We start from the raw sequence: 21,588 nt of genomic DNA on the forward strand, positions 1-21,588 counted from the left end.
TCTTTTACGGTTTAATGTCAACAAGTTTCAACAAGACATTTTCACCTAACTATACCAAAGTTTTTGATCTGTATGCAAATTAACACATACGTGAATAGATTATGCACCGTTTGCCTATGTTAACAATTTTCAAAAATCTTGTCATACATATTTTGTTTGTCTTGATGTAAGTAATCAACTCAGTAATTGTCATGGTGATATCTAAAGGTAAACAATTTTACCCTATTCATGTGAGAAAAAGAATGAATAGGTGTATGAATAGGCTATATTTGGGTCTTTTTCTAAACTTTCTCGTAGTTGTGTTTCATTAGGGCTTCTTTTTTTTCTTACTCGACAGATGACATATTGAGGATACCAAATCAGTTGGGTTTGCTTCTTTGCAATTTGTTTTAATTTTTTTTATAAAATGACTATTAAGATAGAACAACATTTCCTAGGCCCTCAAAGGCATTCGGAATTTCTTATGTGGCCCCCAATGAAAAATGATTGCCCAGCCCTGGTCTACACGTACGTTAAAGACTGTTAACGTCAGCCGCAATGCGAATATGCGGATGAATACTTGACCTATGTGAAGACGACCATGCTCTGTCCCTTCACCAACAAATCCTATGAATTTAGAGGATTCAATGCTGGAGTTTTACTCAAATAAATAGTTAAATAGTGAATAGCGAATGGCTTTTCGCGGATGAGGGGATTATGATAAATGAGTGTGTTTTTGATCATTTAGTTTCCCTGTTCAATAACTAAAATAGGCTTTTACCCTTTCCATAGAAATTTGGTATCCAAAACGAAACTGTTGCGATACAACAACACAACTAAAAGTCGAGATGAATGATCATATATATACCTAGCATGCATATAACAGATAGGATAAGTATAGGTCTATGATTTACCACTATGGATGATCAATACATATTACAGACGTATAATATATATATGAGAACACTGGTACAATGAAGTGCCACATATTGGATGTGAATAATATGAATTTGTAGATATTATCTTGAATGTGTTGTATTGTCATGCATTGCATTACAATATTTTCATATTTTAGAAAAGCTATCTTGCAAAAAATGGTAACGGAAGGCAATACATACAATGCACAGCAAGAAAAAAATTACTAGATCCACTTTGTGAAATAGGCAAAGCAGATTTTCCTGGACTTTCATCTGGACTCTATGTGGGCTGCTGTGTGGCTTGCTGAACCAACTATCTGGACTCCCTTTCACACACATACGAGATAGATCTTCCTGTCATTAAACTCTATGTTCGGCTCATAAAAGCGACCATGGCCAGAAAAAAGACACAATGTTTTCAAGGATGCCAGCCTTAAAAAGATTTTCTTTGTACCACTGGGCTCTGGCAACGACATCAGAGGAGTCTCCGCCTGGGGTAATTTGGTCCATATATTGTGGGCTGGGTCGAGAACCTTGTACCCCATGTTGTAGGCTGCGATTGCTCCTGCAGTGAAACATAAGGGACAGTGTTTAGGCAGAATGTAGATTAAAGGCGCTGTACGATTTCAGAGCTATTCTTTCAGTGTAATTCGATCAAAATGGCATCGCCGTCCTTCAGATAGTGACTTAAATGCGTTGTGAGAATATCTGTTCTGGTTGACTGCCCCTGTCTCTGTATGAGACTGTTCATTTTAAAAAGTATTCCCCTCTTCTGCTCCACTTCCTCTTCTGTAAGAGTGGAGGGAGTCTGTGGTCAGAATAGGAACTAATAATAATTAATGAATGAAACAAACCCTTCAGCTGCCAGTTTGTGCTCCATTTGGGGCGTTCCTTCTGGAGATGTTTAATTAAATCAACCAGGATCCCAGTGCCCTGTTCCAGGTGCCACTCACTGTCCCAGGCTCCTCTTGGTTTGTGCCATCTCTTATCAACCTGTATAGGATGAAGCCATATATTCAACACCACATCAGACCCCTTGCTTTGATAATATGCGATAGCAACCTAATGCAAAATAGGCTTATTACTGCATCAGTCCAAAGGCATTATAATTGTCCCCCCAACCGGGGGGGTCAGTATTTTTGATGGAGTGACCGGCCTCGGACTCTCTGGAGATGATTCCAGCGATGAGAGCTGGGTCAACATCATGACGTTTCGCCACATTCTCAATGATGGTCTTATATTTTTCCATATTACCCAAATCGTCTTTAGCCGTTTTTTGCGATGCCGGTACCCCTTTGGGAGAAATAATATGTCACGGTACTTTCTTGTCACTTGACATGGGCAATACAACGTTCACGAAATGATTCTCTCTTCGGTAAAATGAATGGTTTTATGTGGAGTCATTTCACGGTGGTATGTGGACCTGCAGCCCCCTACCGGCGCGCAGCTCCTTTCCATATGCTCTCGCGGTGTGGTCGGACGCTCCGCTTGTTATTACCGTCATGATGTCTCCGTACCCTAGACACGTTCAGTTGATGACAATATTATTGACAATATTATCAACATATATATCATCAGTGTTGGGAAGGTTACTTTTAAAATGTATCCAGTTACAGAATACAGAATACATGCCCAAAAATCCCAAAAAAAACAAGTTACTTTCTTAATGGCCCCATCATCCGCTCCCTCACACACACAGGATAATCGCCCTGGTGTGTCTCCATTACCCAGACACATGGCTGCATGGGCTGTGGTAGAAGACTGTCTCCATTCCTCCACATTGCAATCTATACCACATATCTCATGGGTGGAAATTGATTGTATCCCAGGCACGGCATCCTGCAATAGGCCAGTATGGAAGGCTGGTTAGCCAACAACGGGTCAAATCCCACCTTGAATCCCCAGGACAACCTAAGGCAGGCACAGTCACTATTACTTGGTCCACCCATGAGGTGACCATCATAGGAAGAGCTGTGTGGGCTGATAGGTGGAGGAGGAACAGGAGTCAGACATGTTGGCAGGCAGTGGAGTTGGACTTATACCGGGGGCAGGTCGCTTTTTCATTTATAAAAACCCTCACGTATATACTGACTCAAGTTACATTTTTGGTTAAGAACATGACTTTGTTAAACTTCGGAAAAAGCGTGGTTTGAAGGCCGCTGATGGCAAACCCACCACTTTTTGACCCTTGGTTTTGGATTTACTGGCTTCAATTTCCCTTCCCACTAGATTGGTTATAGACAGTTAAGGCTAGAGATTTCCAAGAGCTTTCTACGCACTGATCACTCACGGGTCAAGTTGTTGCCCAAGTTTTAGATGCATGTCAAACCTTTTGTTCGACATGCAGTCACAGAGAATCGTGGAAACGGTAAATGAGATCCTCATGACAAAATGAGGAGTTGCTAAAATTTGTGCAGTTGCTAAATTTAATTGAGTAGATGCACTGCCACTACCACTAATGAGTTATCGTATGCAGGCTAACAGAATGACGCACAAACTCTGCATGAAATGCTTACCGGTCGACCCATGCCTTCACCTACACTTCGAGGACCCTATAAGGGACCCCCATTGGAGCAACCGCAATAAGAAATAAGAGAATATATCAGACAACTAACTGCCATGCATGAGCTTATATTTCCACAGGAAAAAGACAGAGTTCCAGAGTCATAGGAAGACCCACCAAGGGGGGCTGACCAGGTGTACCTACGGGTGTTCAGGGGACAGTGGAACCAGCCATCCAGGTGGAAGGGAGTTCTACCTGGCACTACCTGTCACACTGCGCCCAATTATACCCGACTGAACAGTTAGGGGAAGTAAGGGATCGACTGGCTGAACTCCATCAGAGGGATTGTGACGGGAGACTAACCACCACAGCTATACCGACGCAGACAGACTGGACAGGGCTGAGCGCCCAGAAGTCCAAGGGGTCTAGAGACTGGCTTACCTAGAGGAATTAGAGATGTTGAGGGGATTCTTTATGGAGTCAGATAACGATGAGAATGATGTGTGAGTGAATGGTTGGAGTAGGAGGCCGATCCAGGGCAAATAAAGTCTCATCCCCCATGAACTCTCTGGGGGAGTTACAAACTCTGACGGTGTGATTAATGCTCATCCCATAAGGGATGAGCAAGGGGGTGTTGTGGGAAGAATGTACTTTTATTTACTTTTAGAAGTAAAATCATCAGGTAGTAAAAGTTATGCTAAAGCAATATCTATGTATGTAAGTAATTCATAATATTTACGGGTGATTTTTCCTTTGGCAATGCTGTAAGGTTTAGATGATAAGGAGCTGTGAATTTATAGAATAGCCAGGCCTCAGCAGGCATTTGCTCGACTGCTCTACTCCAGGAAGGAGACACTTGATCATTCTTCTGGACTGCCGGACCCCAGGAAGAGGAGACCTAGAGACACACAATGGGCAGACAATGGATGAGATGCTTACATCTGTTTTCTCTTTTGTTGCCTGAGCCACAATCCTCAAATAAAACACTTGATTCCCTGGAACACCTGTATAGACATGAACAGATATAAACTAATATCTCTTTTAGCGGCAAACAGAGTCGAACGAACAATCACGGGAAATAATAATCACGCAGCGTGATTCTAGAAATAAACGAGGCTCAGCAATGTTCACCGTGTGTGCAAGGTTGATGTTTTACAGTAGAGGGCAGTATTTTAACATTGTATTTGATTGCCACTCAACCATTCTTATTTAGTCCTTTAAGGACAGGGCCTATGCCCAAATGCTCCACCCTTTATATGAAAACCACGGCAGAACAAAGACAACTGTAAATATTTGCTGGTAATTATATTCCAGCGTATTATGTTATCTAGGCTGTTTATTTCTAAGATAAGAGATCATTCCCTACCATGACAAACTCTGATTTCAATTAATTATTAGGCCTTCTAGACTAGTAGGCCTATAATTGCAATTATTTTAATAGAATAAGGAGGTAAGAAGAGCTACAGTGAACGCAGTAAGGGCAAGACTCTCTGATGCGTTTTGGGAATGTAAATAAAATAATACTTCCATTATTAAGAAATGAAAGAACAGTACCGTCTACTTTGATCCAGAAGCGCCACACAGTTGCAGGTGGATGTGAACGCCATGAGAAGGGAGCGGAGACATATTTGGATGGAGCATTTCATGACCAATCCCATGTAACTGTCGATAGGTGAAAGCCAATGATCTTGCTGCCCTGGGATGTGGGCGTGCCGCAACGAAAGCACCGCGCCGCATCCCTCCCTGCATGATCGGAGTTTGGTTGAGACTGAGGGTGTCGGATGGTGGAGTACCACTCATGATAGAGCGGGCTAAATAATATACTATTTTGGAAGACATTGGAGATATTTCTAGTGGACACCGATACATCATTATTCGTGTTTCCTTTGCAAACTGCAACCAGGTGAGTTGTTTACGCTTACACGAGTCTGAAATTCGTAGTTTGAACGGGATGGAGCGGTGTGCGAGCTAACGGTTCATTGTGCCGTGGCTTCTCAATGATGGACCACAGGATTGGCTAACGTTAGCCCGCTTCTCACTGCTAATGCGAGGGACGTCGCCACCACATATATTGTAATTACTACATAAGTGGTCGCTTTGTATTTCAATTGTGATGCGTTTGAAAATTTGAAACTCGTTGTTTGCTTGCATGCATCCTCTCTGACATAATGTCAGCCACCCACACCCATGATGGTTGTGGGTGAGGAGGCTGCCCAGTGCCCACTTATTCATCTCCAAACTCACGATTACAAGCTGCATTGTATTTATTATGTCTTTAACAGTCACACCACGATCAAGCTCCAGCATGAATTCCCTGTGACGTGTAGTTAGTAATTGCGTGCATTCAACCCCTCGTAGCTCTGTTATCCGTTAAGATGAGCTTTCGGGATATCAAGAGGGCGATGCACGCAACTTTTGAGCTAAAGTAGGCTAGCTAACATAGCCATTGCAGTTGTTTGGCCTGGCCCTGGTTATTAGACGACCAACCATACAGTAGCTATTTGAAACTCTGTCCAGTACAAAATAGCCACTCCGTGGGAAACTGTGCATACTTTCAGCACAGGCGGGAGAAAATTGCGCAGTATCAATATTTGACACCAAGGTTATTATAGGACTTGCAGGGGATGCAGCAACAAGGCAGCGCTTAGTACTAGTAGCAGCAAGCCTGATCCCCCCATCCCGTGACCTGACCCAGTTTCGGGGCTAACCATTACCTCGTATTTGTAAGCAAAGGACATAATTATAGAAGAGACAAGTCACAGAGGAGATAAGTCCCATTACTGCACACACTGACACACGAACAGCACAATTAATAAATCCAGTTGAAATAATGAAAGTACAATACAGCCGTTCCTAGTAATTAACAGTATTCGAAATGTGACCTTGATATTGATGTTATGGAATACATGGCATTGCTGTATTTAGTAGGCTAGATGCTAAGGATGGTCCTAGCTAGATCCCACCTTATGAATTTGGTCTCAAACTATTTTCTACTCGTCTACTTGTCTCTTACTACTGGCAAACAACTACTAAGCTGCTACTACCCCTGATGTCATGCTGTGACTTACAAGTGTTCAACACAATGTCTGACCATAGGGTTTTAGGGGAAGATTAGTCACTGTATTATATACAAGAAGAATTAAACCAAACCGAAACCCAATCCTGCACACCACCATGCTCACACTCGCACACACATTTCTCAACAGGAAGCCAACTGAGTTGTGCTCCCGGCCGGCAGCAGTGATGTCACAACGCAGTGGACAGGAAGACCCGGAGCGGTACCTGTTTGTGGACCGCGCCGTGGTCTACAACCCGGCCACGCAGGCCGACTGGACCGCCAAGAAGTTGGTGTGGATCCCCTCGGAGCGCCACGGGTTTGAGGCCGCCGGTATCCGAGAGGAGCGCGGGGATGAGGTGGTGGTGGAGCTGGCGGAGAATGGGAAGAAGGCGGTGGTGAACAAGGACGACATCCAGAAGATGAACCCTCCCAAGTTCAGCAAGGTGGAGGACATGGCGGAGCTCACCTGCCTCAACGAAGCCTCGGTGCTCCACAACCTGAAGGACCGCTACTACTCTGGACTCATCTATGTGAGTTTATGTTTATTTGTTACTCCTTTTTGTAGAAAAGTATGTGGTTCTGGCTGAGGAGGTCATCTATCAGCTCCGGGGTTGACTGGTTGGATTCTCATCTTCTCTTTGCTAATGTGTTGTTGAGCAAGAACTCTGTCAAGCTGGCTGTAACACTGCGTCACTGGTGCTCACACACTTCTAATCAATCGCGCACATCACTTCCTCAGATACAGTATTCCTCTCAAAATATCCCTGTATGATTCTGCCATTATGTCCTAGATAACCAGACCCCCTCATTGCAACCAATTTAGCTATGTGCATTCCTGGAATAACCTTGATAGGGGCCTTGTGAGCCACCTGAGACTGGGCCTGGAGCCCAGTGGTTGAGGGGTACCTGCTAAGAGACCGCAGCAGCAATGTCAGATAATTACTCAAGGTTGATATTTTTGACAGGTATTTAAAAAGGATTAAACTTTTTGAATATTTTGATTTTTGTTAGTTCAAACTGTGTCAGGGTGCATGCCATGGCCCTCAGCCCTCGGAGTAGGCATGGTTGTCCGTTTATTTGGTAGACCGACATCAACAAAATATTTACATCTTATACTCCTTTACAAAGGTTAATCATTCAGAAGCAGGTCTCTCTGGCAGAAATGCTGAGTTCAAGAATCACTAATTAGGACATTGATTTTTCTATGTCAAGGTCTGGATGCTAGCCATACATTGGACTTCTAATCTTTTATGGCGGTTATTTATAGTTCAGTGACTTGTTTTAGCCAATCTCAAGTGTTTTTTCTATGCGATTCTTGAGAGTTGAAGTCCCCTAACCTCGGATAGCACTTTGATCCTCTTTAATAAAGTGGTCTATCAAACATTTAACAGAGTTGGTCATTGGCAGACAAAATTATCTTCGGTTATTTTTTTATCAATATTACCCACCTTAAAGGTTGGGTACGGAATTCGCTTTTTTGGCCATTTTTGCAAAATTACTTGAAATCCTTATCATAACCCGCTTACAGCCACTGAGTCAGAAGTACTGACATGAAAATTAAACTTGTCAATCATCTGTGGAACGGGCAGGGCTCGAAAAACTCCAGCCAATCATTTGGATTGCCACCTCGTTGCATTGGACAGTAAGTACGTCAATCAAACGGTCGTACTGCACTCCCCCTCCCCCGCGCCCCGTGCGCGACCCCTTCGTGCAGTACTCGTGACCCAGAGCTCGTGACCCAGAGCAAGCTCCTGTTTGTATCCTGCGGTAGCTACTGGAACTAGTTAATCCACATTTGGACCTAGCAGTAGAAGACAATTTCCATGGCAGACAAGACGCCACCATCCCCACCACCACCACCACCACCACCAGCAAAGAGAAGGAAAACTCTTTTTCAGAGAGTAATTGATAATAAAAACGCTGAAAGAGAAAAACTGAAATCAAGAATAATCCTAGGCGCTGCTTTTGAACGTTGGCGGCAACTGAAGGACGAGAAGGGTCTAAAAACCGATGCTTGTGTGGCGGTTTACCTAGTTTCAAAGTTTATACCGTTTATACTCGGTAATACCGGTGTTGAGACGAGTGTATTACTCGGTGTGAAAATGTCCACACCGCGGCAACCCTAGTGAAAACCAGGACTTCCAATACAATTATATGAAACAAACATACATTTTCTAAAAAGAGTAATGATTTATGTGACCGTTTAATGTTTATAACATCTGGTGCAACCATAGCCGCGAGAACGTATTCTCAGCAGGGGGTGCTGGAAAAAAAAACCCGGCCTGCACTAGACTCGCAACTCGTCACATTGATAAAAAAAGATATATAGCAGCGCAGCTCAATTACACCAGTGCATGCGCGCACAGTTGAAAATCGATCGTTGTGTTCACTTCCTTCACACCATGGTTCACATCCAGCTGCTCACAGAACAAGTTTAGCGCACCACCGCTACCCTCACACTTTTTCATATAACCTTTTTTCAGCACTAGGACATATGAGCATTAAATAAATGCTGCGTCTCAACATGCCTTGGACAGCAGCGAGGATGACTCGCTTTGCCACGGGCCGAAACAGTTCGGAGCGACCACAGCCAGAGCGAACACAGCGGGGCAGAGGAGTGTCAGGAAGTCTTTGGTGTACACATCAGTACGGCCTATTTGCACTACTGTTTAGTGGCAATGCAGAGTTTTATTCTATGCCTTTTTATTTTCGTATATTATTTCAATTAATACAATTTATTTATTCATGAAATCAAGATCTGGTCTTCAAATCTTTTTTCCAAATATAGGTCGTATTACAATGGGGTTTGTGTTTATATTCGGACCAATACGGTACAGCGGACGCTCACATGACGTTAAGCATTTACTGGTGCATAATGTGACGCTTCAGAACCTAAAATCCCGTTTCTCCCCGTTGATACGACAACACATAACCGGCGTTTTCAGAAATCTCCACTTTGGCCGAAGTTTTTAGAAATCATCGTTTTCTGTGATAAGACAGGGCCTCGGACAGGGGGTGTTGCAGCACCCCCAAAACCCCTACTTCCCGCGGTACTGGGTGCAATTTACAGCTGAATGTAGTGGCATGTTGTTAAACGAAAACCTACGCTAGCCTGGCTCGCTCTCGCGCATCTCTGTTCGCGCTCGTGCATGATTGCGCGTCCAGGTACTTGGAATGGGTGGAGTCAGAGTCAGCGTTGAAGGAGAGGGGGTAGGACCATTTGAGTTGTGTATTTTCAAAATCTGCTGGCGTTTCGCAAATCGCGTACCCAACCTTTAAGTCAATATCTGATCTCCTTCTTACTTAAACTACATTTTCATAGTTGAACCAGAGTAAGAACACATAGGCCTAAAGAAAGTGGGCTGATATACTGCAAGATGTTATAGTTGTAACTGACTGGGATTGTTCTTTTCCAAATCTTCCTATTCCTATATATTTTTTTTTAACCCTTTTTATTTAAAAAGAAAATACATTACTTAAGAAGAGTCCTGTGCTTTGTATGTCAGCACAAGGAGGCTTTTGCCGAGTCACTCTACGGTCAAACTGCCCTCACTAAGGCCTTTGCCTGCACTGATAAGCAACAGCTGTCTGCTTCAACATCTTACAATTTTATGAACCACTGTTGGAAAACCAGTGACATAAGATGCCCTTGAGCAGATATTCACCTTGTAAGCCTAACTCTGCGATTAAGTTGTATAAATATGTAATGGGAGAATGATTATTAATTGTAATGTGTGTTGAGAGGCTAGAATCTAGGGGTGTACGGTATCAACGGTATAGAAAGTACACCTGTGTGAATTTGAGCTACGGTATGGATTTTGACGTTACTGTGAGACCAGTGTGACCGGTAGACAGTGTTGTGTGTAACGCGTTACATAGTAAGTAACACGTTAATACAGTTACCTTACTACTTTTGTATGTAAAAAGTAAGTTACGTGCAACTATTGCAAATATGGAAACGAAACGTAGTTCCTCTTTCAATTCGGCGCAACGTTACTATTCCCAGGGACAGATTTGAGAGCGATACTGCCTTCTCAGGCAGTATGCTATTTCGCAATAGTCCCATCACAAGCTCTCATTCCACACCATACGAGGCAGACGTTGCTAGCTTGATGCTGTCTCTGCATCTCTTCCACAGACATCGCTTCCGGAGGCATTTTCCAAAGCCAGTCCTTTACGACCAAATAAGCCGGCGGTTGGACGAGATAACAAACGTTTACCTGTTTACCTGTGTAAGGACATGGTTCCCTTTCAAGATGTCGATAGAAAGAGCTTTAATGAGATGGTCAAAATACTCAATCCCAGGTATGCGTTACCTGCCCGCTCACACTTCAGCCAAATTGAGATGCCAAAACTTTACGGCAAGGTCCGGCAAGTGGAGAAAGTGGAGAAAGAAGAAGTATTTTTTCTGAGATGGAAGTAACATGAGAAAAGATTTAGCTTTTTTTTTTTCTTGCAGTTTCGCTGCCTAACCAGTACTTTACCCCTTCAGACGCATTTATATTTTGAAATTAGAAGATAAAATTAACATACCGTGATATAAAACCGTTACCGTCTATGCCTCAAATCATACTGTGATATACATTTTAGTCCAAACCGTACAGCCCCACTAGAATGCCTATGGTGCTTTATATGAATTAAGTGCTCTTTATTTTCTTTGTTATAAACCCCTGTAATAGCATTTGTTTGTTCTCCTGCCGCTCTCCATCCATCCACCACTGGCTCCTCTACTCCCTATCCTTCAAAGCTCTGTCAACTATCTCTGATATGTAATGTCTGGTTAATATTTATAGAGGAAACAAAGCAGAACTTTACTTTGTACTCCCACAATGTTGATTCAGATCCTCATCCCTAATCCCTCCTATATATTCGCACACTACTATGAGAGAGGGATATTTCGTCATCATCCGTCTTTAACTTCTTGGACTTGTCTGTGTCTTGTCTCTGTTTGATGAAGCATCTAGCTTAGGCTGTGTAATGTACTGTCATGTCCATACTTCAGAGTCCCAGCCCTCCCTCTGTGTTTGATGGAGCAAACCGAGTTTAAGGGGTTAAGGTTAGATGCCTGCAGTCAGTCCGCATCAGCGGACAGCTGGTGAACTTGATGGACTTTATCTTCTAGGCAGTGGAAAGCATGCTATCGCTTTAACAGTGGGTAAAAGGAGTAGCCTATTTGGAAAACTGTAGTAACATACTTCCCACTCAAACTGATATGGATACTGTACTCGATCCATTTGCTAATGATGAAACCTCTTTTTAATTTTAGTTTACTTTGCTGAATTAAAGTATTGTAACAAAACCCCTAAATAATAACACAATATCTGCATTCAGCCAAGTCGACTTGCTTTGCATGAGTAAAATGCAACTTAGGTTCTGGGAATCCTTCTCGCTCTCTTGGTTCAATAGTCATCACTATATTTTCAATCAATACATTATTAGGTGAGTACTGCATGCAGCCCTCAACTATTGTTATTCCTAGCTTTTATTCTTTCTTTCTTTCTTTCATTCGTATTCTCTACAAACTTTGGGACCTATCTCCTTCCTCAAATTTTCACCTAAAGACGCCATTCCAATTTTCAAATGTTCAGAATAGCTTGGAATCGTGCGATTCTTTTCAGATTTTTTAAGTATTTTAAATTTCTTAAGATATTCTACTTTTAAAATACCATCCTTTTTTTTTACATGGGAGTCAATGGGAGGAAGGCAGAGCCGTCCTCCCATTACTAAATCAATTTTCAACCGTTTATCTTCGTTCAAACCATTTAACAAATCGACACACTTCAATAATAGAAACGGAATTTCGATATCATTTAAACTTTCTTCAGATTCACAGTTTTAGTTTCATACCGGCTAGTTTTGCAGCTGTTTTCATTGAAGCGTCTGCCCGTTCTGACACTCCTACTCCTTAAGACATCGTAACTCAATCATTTTCCAACCGTTTACCTTTGTTCAAACCATTTAATAAATCTACACACTTGAATCTTCAATATCTCCAAACGGAATTTCGATATCATTTATACTTTCTTCAGAATCACAGTTTTAGTTTCAAACCGGCTTTGTTTTCAGTTGGTCTCATTGATTAACGTTGACGCTGGAGCATAAGAACGATCAGCAGTGTTGCCAGAATGGGCTGTTTTGCCCGTTGGATTGGGCTACTGGGCTACTTTTGGAGGACGTTCAGGCAGTCTTGCCAGATTGGGTGGTTTTTCCCGCTCTATTTGGCCTCTTTTAATCATGCACCGGCTCGCTATCTCTTAAAGACACACACAGACACACACACACACACACACACACACACACACACACACACACACACACACACACACACAGACACACACAGACACAGACACAGACACAGACACAGACACACACAGACACACAGTGCAGGGCAATACATTTCTGCATTTTTATCAATGCTTTGCGCTTTTCATTCAGCTGTCACTTTATTTGTTTCCAACCATTTACATTTTTTTAAATGGTGTTTACATTGTTTACTCCATTTAAACTTTTGAACTGTTCAAATCCCTTCACTTGATTTAGAAGGTTGAAATATTTTCAACCTCACTTTGTACTACAGCACTCATTTTCTACAGGAAATGCATTTTCTAGTTCATATTTCATACTGTTCTTGGAAAAGGATTGGGTCAGTACTCCGTAGGTTCAGGAACTGGTCCAGAGAAATTAAGAATTGGTGTATATCAAGTCTGCCATCCCACGGAAACCAAAAATCAACACATATTTTGAGTTATGTGCGTTTGTTTTGCCCAGGATTTCTATAAGAAGAAAATATTTCTCACAGTGAACCACATCAGCTCCCTCCCTTGTCAGACCTCCAGTCTGAGGCCGATGCTGCTCCTCCAGTTCAGCAGGCCCTTGGGTGTGTAGGCTGGGGAGAGCGACACGCTCTGAGCCACACCCACGCCTCCACCACAATGCTGAGCTGCCTGGCCAGTGGAATACCTTTCTTAGAATAATTACACCTTTACCCATTTGAGCCCGTTCCCCCCTTCAGAGGTCTCCCGCTAGTCGGGGTGGCCATTCCCTTGCAAGCTAGCCGGCTATCCTCTGGATCTTCTTAAGAGGCTTTGATAAAATGTTGACCTGCATGTAGAATTGATATTCACACAGACAAAGATACAATTTATGGAATGGTATAAGTCTGCTGTAAATATGTGGTTCAGCGTAATTCATTGGATTTTTATTTTTTACCATGGAATAAAAAATGATTGTTGCCTTGGTAACAAGCATTATAGACACATTTCTGGTACTGCCCCATCACTTCTGATTGACTGAAATTGATGCCAGGCATTGCCACTTGTATGAAAAGGCATGAAGGGTTGAATTTATCACAAAAGTCATAGAAAATTGTAAATCGCAGCAAGAATAAATTAATCACATTCCCCCAAATATTAAGTTTTATAAATATAAGAGCTTTACTGTGGCAGGTTTTAAACACCAGTTTGGCATCCAAAGCTCAACCCCCCTTAATAGGTACACGCGCAAATGAAGACTAAATTACCATTTTGACGAATGTTCTGTTCAAGAGGATTAATGCTGCAGTTTACAGACATTTTCCTAAGAAACCCATTTGCTCATTCAGGGGATGGCTGTCAGATAGATTTATTTTTTTCATATACGAAATAAGAATGCAAGAAATACTCAAACTCTAAAACGAAGTTCAGGTTGCTGCCGATCTGAGAAATGTTCTGGCTTTTAATGTAACTGACATAAACATGTCCCCTCTTTATTGTGTTCTGTTTTCTATTGGTGCTTTCTGTGTGGATGCGCTATATGCACTATGTTTCCATCACAGTGGAAACACAGTGGAGACTACACAACAAACTGGCCATCTGGTGACAACATGACGGGATGTAGAGTCTTACATCATAGCCAAGCCCATGATAATTTCCATATTTTAGTTTTTATGCTGTATTGTGCTGCCAACTCCACTTTAACCATTAAACCTACGACAAACACATTCCACAGAAACTAGTTTTAATGCGAAAACTAAAGGTTTTATCTGTTATCATCACTGTGCTTATTAACCTCTAAAGCATTATCGCTTTCTTTCTGTAATGTAACCCAGTTGCATTATTTGGGTTAGTGTTTTCCTTTTCCCACTCTATTCTTTATTTATCTACATCCACATGAATGACATTTTCTCGTATGAGTTGCAATGAGTTTGCTCTTGTCTCACTCCACAGACATACTCTGGTCTCTTCTGCGTGGTCATCAACCCCTACAAGAACCTGCCCATCTATTCAGAGAACATCATTGAGATGTATAGGGGCAAGAAGAGGCACGAGATGCCCCCCCACATCTACGCCATCTCAGAGTCCGCATACAGATGCATGCTGCAAGGTAAGATGGTGTTTTAGTGAAAAAAATCATTTGTTTGTTGACATGGTAAGGTAATCTTTGCTGCCTCATCCATCACCATCACTGTGGTAGAACGACTTCAGACAAGTAATGCATCACAACATTAATCAATTTAATTGGTTTACCTCAGCGCCAACATGCTGACTCGGCGTGTCATCAATAGTGTAGTAGTAACAAGCATCGGTTTTTGTCAGTTTCAGAGGGAACACACTAAATTGCCCCGTAAAGCTTTTTTATTTTATACTATTTATCTTTATTTACTATAGAATTCTAAAAATATATTAAAAATTATATGCACTTCAGGAAATAGTTTTTGTCTTTTCTTGTCGATTTTCTTCTTTAGTTTGAGTTATGTTTATATCTTTGTATGTAAAACTGATAATGGTAGCTAAAGTTGATTATCCCCTGCCTAGTAGTATCGCAAGTGCAGTATTCATCTTTTCTATATTTATATTCAATATATTAGCCTTTTTTTAAATATTTTTCTGTCTTTTATAAATCCGGTTTAATGTTGAAATAAAGGAGCCTGTTCTGTTTAATTGTAAACACACTATGAAATTATTGAGTGTACATTGCTACATCGTAATGTATAATAATCACCTGCAGCCAAGATGGCCAACACTGGCTGAGCGCTGCGTTGAGAGATTCTGGTGTTGTTGTTGGGATGCTTTCAAGAGCCCTTAGCGTTGTGACGTACTGGGATGAGGCCAGTAAGGACAGAGAGGCTGACCTGCATTGTTCTGGACAATAAGCTTTTTGTGTTCTCGCCGAGGCAAGGCGAGAGGGGGCCGAAACAACTGGCCAGTCCACTCAGGCCTGGTTCCCTTCGTGTTAAAGGATATCCTTTTCTTTCAAAACATTATTTTGCACATTCAACAAATGCCCAAGTTATATTTTCGCCAATCACTGTATTTGTCTATTGTGATGTTTGGATTGAGGAGTACAGGAGTTGAGGAGTTTTACTCCGAGATCGCATGGTGCAGTGGTCTCTCTTTCTGTCTTTTTTGTTTTCTCTGCTTTTTGATGCACTACAACTGCCATTATGGTGGTGGAGAAGGAGGTTAAAGGAGATCTGTAGGTTGCAGATTAGTGTTCACCAGCTGCTGCTCAGCAGCTGGTGAACAGTAGGGTATCCTCAAACTAACCTGGTTCACTTCAGTGAGTATCCAGCTGTGTAGACGAACACTGGCCTTCCTCTGCTTAGAGCATGTCTGGAGGGCCAGCGAGTAGCTGGATACTGTAATAAAGCGGCCAACCGGGGGTCAGTGATTTACACTTAGCCCTGTTTTCTTGCAGAGAATTTAAGTCGCTTGCGCAGGGTTTGGAAGTGTAGGCTTTTTTAACAGGCACTGAATTAATGAACCATTAATTAATTAAACCAGTTATGATCCTGTATTTACATTAAATATTAAACTAGTACAGGATCATGGATTGTATTGATCTACTTTTAAGTGCAATTTAAAACACAAAGGAATTTGCTGTGCTGCGTACCATTGCCTCTGGTACAGCTATTTATTTGATTAATTTTCAAATTTCAACCACATTGTTTTTTCTTTTTTCACCCAGTTTTATCAAGTGTTTCCCTCATTGATGGCCACTGAGCTGTGCGGACAGGGGAAAAAGGCATCATTAAAACAGATGAGGGCCCCTGGCGGGCCTCGCGCATCCTCCACAGGGAGTGCAGAAGCTTCAGTTTAATCAATAGAGGCGCTGTGCTCTGGGTGGTATACTGCAGCCTCCTTGCTCTGCGTCTGTGTCCCATGCATCTCACTGGGCAGCGTCAAAGTCGGCTTTTATTTCAGTCCCTGTACTGGAAATAGGTTAAACTTAGACCTATGCTGCAATGGAGACCATCATCGTGTGAGGGTTTTTAGCATTGGCCACTGCTTATTAACTCATTACACTGCAGTACTTTACTACCTACTATTCACACGCATTGTTTGCCGTGGGTTGAGAAAACCATATACCGGTACTTATAATTGTTTTTGTCTGATTTACTGCTGGTTACAACAGAATGTCACATCACATTCCTGGGGCTTAATGAGGAAAACGAGGGAGAACTGCTAAAATGCCGTCTGTTTTTGTTTCTCTTGGGATGCTTTCGTTGGCTTGAACCACTTTTACTGCAGTTTCGTACTATTTGTTTTTACAATGGACAAGATTGGATAGATATCGCGTTCTCTATCTGACTCTATGTAATGATCGGGGTCTGCGTACAAAGACTGGTTGTGTTAGCAAACAGCCAGACCTGACCTCACATCTGCCTTTGATTAGTGGTCCATATACTCCCTACCGTAGCTTTCCTCACTGCTCCAGCAACAACACATCCAGAGGAGTGAAGGATCTGACGTGGGGCTTATAGCCAGCCTTACCATGGAGGGCTCTGAATAAAACCACGTCTCTAATAAAAGGTATGGTCATGTTGACTGACACCAAGTGATTTGATGATGTTGGCTTTGTTTCTTGGTGAAGTCAACAAATAGTGAGGAGCTCTTTGTTTTTGTTTCAAAATAGAAAGTACCCCAGCCCCCCCTTTTTGAGCATAGTAGTCTTTCCTTGATCCAGAATTCGGCTCCATAAGCTTTTTACACAAAGCGCTGTAATATGTCTCACAAGGGCCAAATCCATCAGGGCCGAACAAAACATCTCTTTATCTGGTATGTTTTCAGTGCGGACAATAACACTGTGGATGCTTTCTTTAAAGAAATGCAACACAAATGTTGACTGAGTACATCAAGAAGATGTGTATAGTGGAGATAAATTGCAGACTAGATGAGGTGTGGTTGACTCTTGAGATTCAGACCAGTCCCACTTACTACACAGCCTTTTCTTGAATGAACAAAACGAATGCACTATCCTTGCTGGAGACGATTGCACTGGTAGATCATGAAGCATATGTTGGACCTACTCCCCCTGTAGCGCAAGGCACGTGGCCATTCATAAATACTAACTGAATATTATACATTTGCTTGCATTTTCTGATGCTTTATTATCACAATATATACAATAAAAAAATTATACAAGTTAAAAATGGTTTGCCACAAGCATGCAATTCAATGCTTTGTGAAAAGCTTGTTGGTATAATAACTGTTGGTAAAATGCAGGTTTTGCACACTTACTGCCCAGAGTATTAGTGGGGATGGCAAGGAAACGTTATTGGTTGATAGTCACTACTTTGTCACACCCTCTAGGTGTGTAAATCACTTACGCAGAAGAATCCACACAATGTAGCGTATTAGAAACATGCTACCTTTTAGCTGTTCTGGAATGGGGCTGACCTTTGCATGCTAACACTTTCCTGTGTTAGTAAATATGTTGGTTCCTCCTTAATCAACTGTACTTCTTGAGAGTTCACCAGAGGGGTTAGCTGTTGGTGCTGTAGGTGACTTCTGTGTGAGAGTGAATGAAATGGGCCCCTACCAAATGCAAATTCACAAGGAAATTGATTGCACTAATTTCAGACATTGGTGGTTTTCCCTTGTCTGATTCCTGCAATAAAGATGTTTCTTTCTTCTTAAGCCCGGTATATGAATATAAACAGAGATATGTTAATATGATTGCTGAAATGATATTGCAGGTGCTGTTGGCTGAGTTAGGTAGGTATTTCTTAGTTTATAGAGTTTGAGTGCTGCTTGACACTTCATAGTTGAGCTTGACCTGAAAAAACAGATGTGGTTTACTGTAAGAATAACTTTTCACTATTGTCGTTTAGCCTAGAATGTTTTCCAGACTGAGCTGGCTAGCCCCTCTGAGCTGTTTGCATAAGCCTCTGGGGGTTCCTTGAGTCTATGATAATACTTTGTCATAAACCTGGTCTGTTGACCCTTTGCTTCCCTGTTCCCCATTGCTGATGGAAAAGTAAGGTAACAGTTCTTGAGTACAGGACAGAGCTTTACATCAATATAAAGGTTGGTGGTGGAATTCTGTAGCATGTTAAATTTGCCCGTATGCAAAACTCATTTTTATTGGCTTCACATGAGACTGTTTTCCTATTTCCCCGACTCAATGTCACACATATCTCTCTTTCCCCACATTATCAATTTCTCCACCATTTGACTAGTCCTCCAGCGGTCTGCATTGATTTTGTGTTAGATTTGCCGTTAACGTGATGATTAATGAGTGAATATCCAAATTCCTGGTGTCTGCTGTATGATTAATTCTCCTTAACCATTTTCCTAAGGACATGGAGAAATGTTTTGACTGATCCAGGAAAGAGATGGTCAAGATATGGATCTGATGTGTTTTTTCCCCCTTTGCTAGCATCTGGCTGACTTACCAACCGCAAGTCTTGCCAGTGTCATAGCTGTTTTCAGGTTTTAGTATAAAGAATTGAAAATGGACAGACTGGCTGGCTTCTGAAACCCAAGTCAAAGACACTCGAAGAGAATGGCTCTTGTTAGATGAAGTAATGTTTGCAGATGGTTATGAGTTTATACCAATTTAAAAATAGGATTTTTTTCCTCTTTTATGAGCCTTGAGGACTGTAACTGCCATAAATTATTATGGAAATTAACAATCTTGAGTCGTCTGAACGATTCAGGTCATCAAGCTCCTTCATCCGTGATGCCTCCAATTTCTGTTCTTTGGATTATAATCATATAATCGTTAAATCTATGTTGATGACCACCTTCCTATTCCCTTCAATGAACCGGGCTCCAAATCCTATTGGAGGATGGGGGTATTCTCTTAATCAGAAAATCATATGACTGCAACATTTCACATAATACTTATGCAATTGTTTGCTTGGTATATTTTAATGTAAGTTCATAGCCTTGGTTCTTAAGGGTCTAGCGTTTTGTTAATATTTACGTCCCTCCAGTAGAATAGTTCTTAATCTTAATTCATATCAATCCCCCCTAGGGGGGATCTAACTAGCAACTCAGCTAGGCTCCTCTTAGCTGAGTGTCGAGGTGTCCCTGAACAAGACACCTCACCCTCACTGCTCACGACGAGCTGGGTGTTGCCTTGCATGTTTGACACCGTGGCAGGTGTAAATGTGTGGACAAATGGGTGTATCGTACAATATTGTACAAAACTTTGAGTGGCCACTGGTTAGAATAGAGCTACATAAATGCAGTCAATTTACTTTATGATTATTTGATTGTCCAAATAGTGCCAGCTTCAGCCACTGTCGCTGCATCACAGTGTTAGTTGCTGGCAGTGCTGGTGAGTTTGGCTGGAATGCCTGGAATGAGTCGGGCTGGTGTATTAATCCAGTGTGTGGGGGTAGGGTTGGTAGATCGTCTGTTTGTAAAAAGTAAGCAATCTACCCACAGCGTCAAATAGTCCCTGTCCACTCTATCTCGTGGTCGGTTGGGAGTTTCCCTGAACTGAACAGTGCGCACAAACGCTTGCCAACAGCCGGGCGGGCAGCATGGAGCGTCGTGAGAAAGGCCACGCTGAGATGTTGACAGCACACAGATACGCCTGTTAAATCAGGGGAGGGTTTCTGATGATGATAATGCTGTCGATTGTGTTGAAAGCCAATGTTACCCCATTTTACTCGAGGGAACATTTATGGCAAGTACCTTCTGTACTTGGACTAGAGTATTTGATGTGTTAATGACTTAATTGTTAGGTTCTGTAAGCATCCTATTCCCAACATGCCACTGTGGTCTCGGGCTGTTAAAAAGACGGAATAATTATACTCTTTGGTCTGTATTTCTTCCAACACATTTATCTGTTTTTTTGGAGCATCACATAGGTTTGATTGTATGTCTTTCTACCCCGAGGCCCTGGGTGGGGCAGCAGTGTGATGGACTACACTTATGAGGTGAGTGTTAACACTCCACTGTCACTCCTTAATGCGGGTATTAGCCGTCAATGGCAGAGGCTGTCCCAGGCCCAGTGGGCTGCTGTCCTACAATGAGTTCACTGTCAAGGCCTCAGATCAGCCGGCCGTGTCCAGGCCTTCCTCCATCTCTCCTGCATTAAGAAATCTTACATGCAGAGACACTTTGCCGCCGTCCAAGCTTCAAAATGTCTGGCAATTTCAACATCTGTTTTTTGGGTTTTATAAGACCATTGATAACAGCCTTCTCTCATCAAGTTGAAATGAGGCCATTTTTTGGTAAGCTATGAAGATAGCCATCTTGAGCCGAGACAAGGTTCTCATTTGTTATTGACGATGTAAAAAAAAAAGAAGTATTTTTTTCCTCACAGAACATGTTTTAATAGAACATAGCAAATTTCCTCAGGGCAAAAATAACCCTCTTGTACACAATGGAGTCATGTGAAAATGAATCAATCACGCGAATCACAGAAAAAAAGGGTCATCACAATCTGTGAAGTGTGTTACAGAAATAACCAGTCCTATTTGGAAGGTTCTCCTCGCCACCATGATGTGTGGCAGTTGTTGGAGGCGGCAGCTTTGTAAGAATGGAAGTGGGATGGTTGAATTTGTGTCGTAGCTTAATCACCACCCCCCCCCCCCCCCCCCCCCCGCATCTGCTTCTGCAGCAGCAGAGATAAACGGACACTGGTGCTGTTCTTTTGTGCTGTTTATTTATCTGATGGTGAGAAACAAACTGTGTTGGTTTGTGGAGGACGCACAAACACAAAAACTGTTGTCACGCCTGTTGTCAGTCCCTTAAAGGACAAATCAAGTGTAAAATGGATTTGGGATATGCTTGGTATGATAAAGGGTTGGAACGTTTGTTTTGGAGCAAAAAAGCGCATATCGACGAATTCTTCAGTTGGCTGTTTTTATCCGATTCTATTAAAACGCTATAAACTTGGAACGATAGGGGCAT

At 42.1% G+C, this 21,588-nt stretch overlaps 1 protein-coding gene across 2 annotated transcripts in view; it reads left to right on the forward strand.

Moving 5' to 3' along the window:
* Nucleotides 1–5,163: 5,163 nt before the first annotated feature.
* Nucleotides 5,164–21,588, forward strand: part of myh10 (myosin, heavy chain 10, non-muscle) — a 55,148-nt gene continuing 38,723 nt past the window's right edge. For both annotated transcript variants that reach the window (XM_056586066.1, XM_056586067.1), the window contains exons 1-3: nt 5,164–5,302; nt 6,606–6,987; nt 14,662–14,818. In XM_056586066.1, coding sequence (XP_056442041.1) covers nt 6,643–6,987; nt 14,662–14,818 — 502 coding nt within the window. In that variant the 5' untranslated portion in view covers nt 5,164–5,302; nt 6,606–6,642. The remainder of the gene's footprint in view (nt 5,303–6,605; nt 6,988–14,661; nt 14,819–21,588) is intronic.

The sequence above is a fragment of the Gadus chalcogrammus genome, chromosome 3 (assembly GCF_026213295.1).
Source record: "Gadus chalcogrammus isolate NIFS_2021 chromosome 3, NIFS_Gcha_1.0, whole genome shotgun sequence".
Taxonomy (NCBI): domain Eukaryota; kingdom Metazoa; phylum Chordata; class Actinopteri; order Gadiformes; family Gadidae; genus Gadus; species Gadus chalcogrammus.